The sequence below is a fragment of the Oryzias melastigma genome, linkage group LG7 (genome assembly GCF_002922805.2).
Source record: "Oryzias melastigma strain HK-1 linkage group LG7, ASM292280v2, whole genome shotgun sequence".
In the NCBI taxonomy this organism is placed as follows: domain Eukaryota; kingdom Metazoa; phylum Chordata; class Actinopteri; order Beloniformes; family Adrianichthyidae; genus Oryzias; species Oryzias melastigma.
The window spans coordinates 1,731,555-1,740,377 of NC_050518.1; the positions used below are offsets into that span (position 1 = coordinate 1,731,555).

General features: G+C 37.5%; 1 protein-coding gene across 1 annotated transcript in view; it reads right to left on the reverse strand.

Annotated features, from left to right (window-relative positions):
- soga1 (suppressor of glucose, autophagy associated 1) overlaps positions 1–8,823 on the reverse strand; it is an 89,498-nt gene that overhangs the window by 10,683 nt on the left and 69,992 nt on the right. Inside the window, exons 11-15 of the mRNA XM_024292835.2 lie at positions 7,731–7,865; positions 4,421–4,543; positions 3,574–3,804; positions 3,349–3,465; positions 2,963–3,130 (exon numbers count right to left, since the gene is read on the reverse strand). Coding sequence (XP_024148603.1) covers positions 2,963–3,130; positions 3,349–3,465; positions 3,574–3,804; positions 4,421–4,543; positions 7,731–7,865 — 774 coding nt within the window. The remainder of the gene's footprint in view (positions 1–2,962; positions 3,131–3,348; positions 3,466–3,573; positions 3,805–4,420; positions 4,544–7,730; positions 7,866–8,823) is intronic.

Here is an 8,823-nt window from a genome sequence, read left to right on the forward strand (position 1 = left end):
CAGCACTTTGGGCCTCCTTGACTGGTGGTGGAAGGTGCTTTATAAATCAATAAATGAAAATGAAATGAATGAAATGCCCCTAGCTACAGTCATCTTTACAGTAATGAAGACAATAGTCACATGTTTCAAGAATAGACATATGAGTTATTCAAAAATGACAATAAACAATAATAAAGTACAATAAAATAATATAATAAAGAATCGTAGTAACAAAAAACAATAATAATAATAATAATAATTAAAATAATAATAATAATAGAAGACGTGCTTATAACGTTTCTTCTTCTCCTTAATTTAAGTATCTGCTGATAGCCTTTTAAAATAATGAAGTAAGGGGCTCAATTGCTTATAAAATTGTTCTTTTGACCCTTTCAATGAGAATTTTATTTAAAAAGGACATGGAGCCAAGACATTGGGGATGCTGACAGTTTCGCCTTGGTGTGGAGTGGCAATAATTTAATAGAAATTTGTCTCTGAGTTGGGGGCAGGACCATCAACTGATGATTCAAGATTTGAATAACGAAATACTCAAAAAAGCAACTTTAAGCCTAATTTTCTTAACTTACGTGCATCATCATCATCAGGAAAATGTCACAAGAACATGTTAAAAACACACAAAAATGATATTCATTAGAGTGGATCTTTAAATGGAATTGTGTTCTTTGAAGGATCAAACACTAGAGGTGCTATAAACATTTTTTAGTGAAAAAAGTAGAAATAATTGTAAAATTTCATTCAGATCTTTGATCAAAAATTTGTGAAAAATCTTAAGAATGTATTAAGAACTTCCCAATCAAGACGTCAGCTTAAAACCTCAGTGAACCGTTTGTTAATGAATTTGCTCACACATGAACCGATAAATCATACCTCCCTGCATTAGAGAATTGGATGAACCAGATGTTAAACCAAAAGGATCAGAGCGTCCAGCCGTGCGCTCAGTCATGACAGATATGACAGCTGTCAGAAACAGTCGTGACGGATCACTATTAACCCAACAGGTCTGAAGCATCAGTGCAGAACAGATCAGATCTTTATAAATTAACAACTAAAAAAAGAGTGTGTTATCTGTCACGCTCTCAGCACTTCAGACGCCGCTGACAGCGTTTGTTTATCAGCCTGAACAGTGAAGATAATTTCTCATCAAGCTGTCTGACAGGCAGAGCAGTGTTTGGAATTGAGTTGACTTGTTCTGAAGTATCTGCCGTGTGTGGTCTCTCACTCCTACAAACACACACACAGACCTCTGAGGTAATTGATTGCTTAGTTCAAAATATGCACGGCTCGGTAGAGAGATTGTATCAAACTGCAGCATCTAGGTCAGGGTGAAACACCCACGAGCGCACACACAAACTCAGACGGGAGAGCTTCACAGACAAGATTAACATAATCTTAGAATAAAACAACAATTTAAAAATTGCCTGTAAAAAATGACTCAAACTATAAACTCTGACAGTATAAAATAGCTTAAATAAAACCAGCAGAAGCTACAGGTTTAGCTTTAGAAAACCTTTAAGAGCCTCAAGTTTGGATCATTGTCTGCAATGTCCACACCAGAGTAGTGACGCACGTTCAATAACCTCAGATTAGCGTGTTCTTGAAGGTGACTACAGCCCATGGTGTTCACACTAGACAAGTAGGGAGGGGCTACAGCTTCTACTACTGTTTACTAGCGCATGTCTGCCACCTACAGTTGGAAGAGGTTTGGTGCAAAATGTCAAAGTGGTGCAAATCTCATGAATCCTGCTTCAGGTTTTTTCTTCCACTGTTGTATTTTGATCTAGAGCTGGCACGATTAATCGACTAAATGACGACTAATCGACTATTAAAATAGAAAACGACTAATTTAATAGTCGATTAATCGTTACTTTATAATATATGCAGTCAGAGTGTAGTAAAGTTGAAAGTAACAATGACATTATTTTAGCTGTTTGGACTATTTTGGGAATTAATAAGGTTTTTTAGGCTAATTGTGAGTTCAGCTAATATATTAGCTGTTTTGGCTAATTTGGGATTTTTTTTCAGTTTTTTATTCTATTTTGGAGTTTAGCTAATATTTAAGCTGCATGCTAGCTGTTTTGGCTAACTTTGACTTTTTTCAGCTTTTTAAACTAATTTTGCATTTAGCTAATATTTTAGCTGGCTTTTGTAGGCCAAGTCTTCAGTATAATTTTTTTTTGTTCTCAAAGTCCTAATTTTTCTATAATTTTCAAGCATGTTTTTAGGATCTTCCTTTGTTTTTATTTTCCATTTTGTTACATAAACCACAGTTGGAAACAAAATAAATCTACTTTTTATCTATTTTTTAATGAGAAATACTTTTTATTAGGTATATTACATTGTGTAAAAATTACCCGGCAAAAGTGATGGTGCAACTGTTTACGTGGAAAGTGTTCTAGGGTTAAATTTGTTGTGAATCAGGAGCAGACAAAGAAATACAGTTTAAAAAGGGGCATATGCTCCATGCTTTACTACATAATAAAAATAATAATAAGATAATAAAAATCTGTTTTTATCATCTAAGAAATGTGGCAAAATTAAAAAGTATCTTGTCTCGACCAGACCCTGAAACCATTATTCACGCTTTTATTTCCTCTCGTTTAGATGACTGTACTCTCTTGTTACCTGTTTTAACAAACGTTTGCTAAACCGTCTTCAGCTCGTCCAGAACTCTGCAGCAAGGCTTTTAACAGGAACCAGTAAACGGACACACATCACTCCACTACTGTCTGCTTTACAATGGTTACCCATTTAATTCCAAACTGATTTTACTGTCAAGCTCCAGCGTACATCTCTGACCTTTTAACCCCTTCGTCCTGATCCCTGAGGTCTTAAAACCCAAATCTTGACACTGCTGTAAATAATCACTTTTGCATGTTTTGAATTTCCAAAGGTGCAAACGTGCATCTCTCTCCCAGCTGGTTGGATGAAGTCCTGCTGACACGCCGGTTCCTCTGTTCCTTACCTGTGTTATGACGCTCTTCAGCTCCGTCCTCTCCACTTCCCATGATGCCTTGGCCTTTGCAAACTGCTGCGTGAGCTCCTGGGAGCCTTGTCTCTCCTGACGCAGCTCTCCGCTCAGATCCTGCAGGGCAACCCGGAGGTCCGCCAAAGTGCTGCTGACGGCACTCGACTGGGGGAGACAGAGGATGACACAGAGGATGACACAGAGGATGCATTAGGGTTGTGGGAGTGCCTCCTCACAGCTGCTTCGACTGGGACTCGTAGAGACATTAGGGGACGTGTCCGTCAGGTGAAGACACGGTTGGAAGTTAAGCATGCTGATGTTGGAGATGGCTTTTAAGTGAACAGACAGTATATGTGAGAGCTTGTTTGTGTCACTTTCCTTACATTTAAAGTCGGGCTGAAAGGCTGTTCGTCTGCAAAGCTTCTCTTGTCTGTGTTGTGGGTTGGGCTGGGCAGGTTGTCCTCCTGCAGCAGCAGATACAAGTCCTTCAGGCTGTTCATCTGAAGGAGTCACACATGACCTGTCAGGTTTCTCTCTCACTGTACAAATACATTTATTTCTAAAAGTAGATCCTCTTATTTTGTTTCTTTAAAGTGGATGTTTGGTACCTCCAGCACATCCTTCCACTCGGCGTCCTTTTGCAAGCCCAGCCTCCACTGTTTGAGGAAGCAGCGTAGTTTGAGGCTGAGCAGCAGCAGGGCCTGCTTCAGGTGCTGCGACTCTTGGACCAGCAAAGTCCTCTCCTGGTTCCACAACTTCTGCTGGATTCGAGCCTGAAGGCCCAAACTCTGCAGCTGGAAGTCTCGCCGGAGGAGCGACTTCTGCTGCTCCTCGTGAAGCTAGGAGGGGGAGGAGAAGTCAGAATATATAAATATAATTTTTACGTTTAAAATAGTGATGCCAATTAGGGCTGTGTATTGATAATAATTCAATTCAATAATTGAATTTTGACTTTACACATTTAGACACATTTGTTAAGAAATACATTAATAATCAACTATATGATTTAAATATATTAATCTGATCCAGTTCACATACTGTAAAGTGTGTTAGTGAGATTGTACAGTGTTACATGGATTCTCTAAAGGAGAAATGTGGATTATCAGAAACTGGAATCCGGAATCATCGAACACAGAGATTTTTGAAGTGTCATTAATTTGGATTAATAAATATTAATGCATCACTTTTTTGTATTAATTTTTGTATTAATTTTTAAATTTAGATTTCCATCTAAACGAAAAAAGGGATCAGAAGCAAATCCATGTTTGTTTATTTTGATTATTTTAATTCATAGGAATTATTGCAGGCCAATTTCAACTTAGTCTTCAGACAAAGAGTGAATAATTCTGTGTTTTTTGTTTTTGTTTTTTAAAAACACAAGAAAAGTATTCCTTTAACTAAAATCAAGCTGAAGTATTTTTTCATAAATTTCTGTTTGGTTCGTTTTGATCTGACCTTTGAGAGTTTTAGAGCCATTTCTTTGTGATCTTTTCTGTCTTTCTCCGGCTTCCCTGGAGTTCTAGAACTGGATTCCTCGGCTTCAGATGGCTCGTCTGGGACGTCATCAGAGCGGACCCACTTCACAAACACAACAAAAGACACAAGAAAAAAGTAGTTTTAGAGGAAAAAAATAGAAAAATACAGGAAAAATGGATAACAGTTGATTGATAATGGAAAAGTAAAAGAACAGATCCAGTAATAAGATACAAATCGGGAAGAAAACATTTTTAACAGAAAATGAGGGTTTGTAGTTTCACCTAACATCCTTTTAAAGCTCATTTAAGGTTACTGTAAGCCCACCCCCCACACTCGCTCTCCTGCTCCCCCACGGCTCATTTGGCTGCTGAGTGAGTGTGAGCCATCGACCCAACACTTTACCGCTAATGTCCTTTTTTACCCTCCACTGGGCTCAGTGTCCGCCCTCCATCACCCTCCAGCGGGAGCGCCACCCAGCCGCTAGTGTCAACCATAAAGAACCTCTCTGCTCCCCGTGAGAGAGGTCTCTACAGCACTCGGAAACAAACTCTGAATATCAGAAATGTAACGTAAAAAAAAGAAAAGAGTTTAATCAGTAACTAGTTTTCTTGTAAATAAATGAATCAATGTTCAAGAAGGTTCAAATTAGTGCTTCCACAAATGATTATTTTAATAGTCGACTAATCACCTATTATTTTATCCGATTAGTCGACTAATCTGGTCAAGCACAAACTAGATATAGAGCACACATCTTAACCATCATTAGCTTTAAACTAACTAAAAATAAGATATATAGCATTACCTGCGATAATGCTAGTGTGAGTGCTGTAAGCTGAATTTGGCCGATGAAGATGCTAGCGCTGATAGTGGAAGATGCTGAAATGGATAGCCAATAACGCTGAAGCTAATAACCAGCTAAAATGTTAGCTAAATGCCAAATTTGCCTAAAAACTCAAAAAAATCCTAAATTAGCCATAACAGCTAGCATGTAGCTGAAATTTTAACCATAATTAAAAAATAGGCTAAAATACCTTAATAGATGCCAAAAAGCTAAAATAATGCCATTATAACTTTTAACTTCACTACACTCTGACTCCATATAAAAAAAAGTAACGACTAATCAACTATTAAATTAGTCGTCGACTATTTTAATAGTTGATTAGTCGATTAATCGCGGCAGCCCTAGTTAAAATATGATTTTTTTTTTAATTGAGACAGATGAAGCTATCATTATTAGAAGGTTTGTTTAAACAAAAGCTAAAGCAAATTCCACAAAAGCTTAGAAAAACACACCAATACAGAACCACTAGATGTCATTAGTGATAAATATAAACTATTTGCTCACTAAAAAGCAAAAGGAAAAATACGTTTTTACATTTTTGTACAATCGCGGACAGACAATTATATAATTTACTTGTTTTATTAAATTAAATCTCATGCAAAGATGCTGTGTTTGGATATTTAACAGAGTCTGAAGGTCAAACACAGTTTCTTGACCTCATTAGTTTCCCTTATTGTGACTTTTCAAAAGCTTCAGTTGTTTTTTTCAGTAAACAGAAATGCTAAGCTACACCGGAGTTCAAGTAAAAGAGGATTCATTATGAGTAACTAGAGTTGTTAACATAAAAAAAAAATCATCAAAAAAGATTTTGTGGATGAAAATATGATTTTTTCAAGAATAAACTGAATTTTATGTTTAAATATTGTCATCAGCGTTATTTATTCTAACTGCTCTTTCCTAGAAAGACTGTTTTGTAATGCGATTCCTCTACGGCAGGACAACAGTTTTCTCTGCTGCAGGGCTCACAAAGCTGGAATAGTTTCACTTAAAAATGCACAACAGTTAGAAGCCTTAAACGCATCTGCATGTTTACAAATCTTCTCAGCCCTTCTGTGTTTCTGTGCAACACAAATCCCTGAATAGTTAGCTAAAAAAGTGATCCGACATGTAGTGAGAAACTGAGTTCACTGTTTTAGTCACAACCTCAGGAAACTGACCAATCAGAAGAGACCTTGCAGGAGGACCGACTGTTTCTCAGATTTCCAAATGCTTATAGACTACTTTTTAAAATTGGATACAATAATCTAAATTTTAGCACAAAAGTAAAATGGATTTTTTTAACATACATTTTTAAAGTTATAAAACCAATGTTGTTGTGTATTTTCAGAGCGCTAGCAACTATGCGCTAACGTAGCTGACTGGCGACTATTAATGACATCATCGAGGGTTAGTAAAATCTGAATTTGAAGACTATTTTTTCATATTTCAAACAGGCAAAAGAGCAGTGAAACCTGTCTGTCTGTTTCTTCTTTCCTTTTTTCATCTCTTTATCATGTATTTGTTTATACAGTGGTGTGGAGACAACAGTGGACTTTGTCATGCCTCTCTAAAACTTTAAGGTGTATTTTATAGTTTAAAAAAAACCCATAAAAGTGTTTTTTCCTATTTCCCTGTTTGTAGTGCTAGATGTGGAGGTAGGGGAAGATTCAGGGACGGATTCAGCTTTTATCTTAGTTGACTGTCACGACCAGTGGTTACATTTGTAAACCAGCTCTGAAATACAAGAAAGAACTTTTAACAATCATGTCATAAATATTCAGACACATTAGTCGCTGGCTGTAATAAGAAACAGCCTGAAGCTGAAAATATATCCCTAAGACAGAATATATATATATATTTATATCACACCATTAAAAAAACTGCAGTAATGAACATAAACTAGAAGAAGTCACGGACGTGTTTGCGGTTAAGGCAGACTATTGGAAAAAGAAAATCCATTGTTATAAATGCAGTTCTGTCTGGTTTTCCACACTTCGTCTTCCAGTTATATTTGAGTTTACTCTTTTGTGTCGGCATGACAATAGGCTGAGATTTGATAAGATTATTCTGACAACTAAGTGAAGAAAAGCAGGCCTCCAGTGCAGAAGGAAAACATTTGAGGACATATTGTGAAGTTAATCTCTGAAAAACAGGATTTTGAGGCTTAAAGTGATCTCATTCTTTGCAGCTTTAGTTTTGCTCATCACCAAACATGCAGTAAGTTCTGCTCCATGGTGCTGAACAACTACATTGTCTCTAGCAAAAAAAAAAAACATACATTTTTCCTTTTTGGGCTCAAATGTTTCCTCAGCATATTTTTTATAATGGAGAAACGTTTTTTTGAATGTATGATTTTTTTGGAGCAGCTTTTTCAAACGTTCTCTGTTATCAGAGGTGCTGTCAGGTGAAACACGACTCGGCTCCCCAGCAGAAGTCTGTAGATGTCGTGTCGGTAATGACGGAGCTCACCGCAGCACCATCCGTCTCCTTGTCTTCCGGTTCCATCCGGCTGCTCTCCTGATTCTCTGACTTGTTGACGGGTCGGCTGCTCTCCTCGTCCTCGCCTCCCTCGTCTGGCTCTGGCTGGTCCCTACAATCAGGCTGCTGCATGCATGCATGGGCAAGTTAATGAGGAAAAAAAAAACAAACATAAAAAATCACAGAAGAGATGGGACAAAAAGAACCAAAAACACGATAACAAGACGAACGGTACGACCAAAAGAATGTGCGTTTATGTAACGACGTCGAGAAATAAAAAAGGAGAAGTTATGGGTCTCACAGGACAAAGAAAAGGATGAAGAGGAAGAAGAGTTTGGTCAGAGAGGAAAAGGAGAGCGTGGAGAAAAAAAAGATGAGGAGGATGGAGGGAAGGATGAACGGCTGAAGGGGGACGAGAGGAGGAGCGCAAGCATTGGAAATAAGACAGCACGAGGAAAGAGAAGGAGTAAGGAGGTTAGGAGGAGCAGCAGGAGCCAAAGGAGGAATGAAGCAACAAGGTGGGAAGGAGGAGAGTGATAAAAAAAGAGAAAAAATGTGACATTTAACAAAAAAAAGTCCAAAGGGAAGCATTGCGGTTTAGGAAAACAGGGGAAGATGATTTGTGAAGAGGAAGAGGGAAGGGTCAGGTGGGTTATGGTGCCCATGCAGAAGAAGAAGGGAGGAGGAGAAGAAAGGAGAGACGGCAGGGCTGTTGGAAAGACTAAACATTATAGTCCATCAGTGTCACCTCAATCTCTGCGCAATTAGAGAAAGTAGTTTCCTAAAACACATTTCTTTTGTTCATCAATTTGAAAAGGTCCATGAACAATAAATAATCCGATAATAACATCAGCAGTTCTTTAAATTCACAGAATAAATGATTATATATGTATCTCTTCGCTTTTATGAATCTATTTTCCCAAGTAAAGCTATGGTGGTCCAAATGAATGAACTATATCTTAAGTTCCTACTGAGGTACTTTTATATGAACAGGTTTACAGTCAATTAAATAAGTATTTATGACACAATATATTTTCAAACTTTTAAAAAAAGGTCATCTGCAACCCACAAACTTCCCAGGACA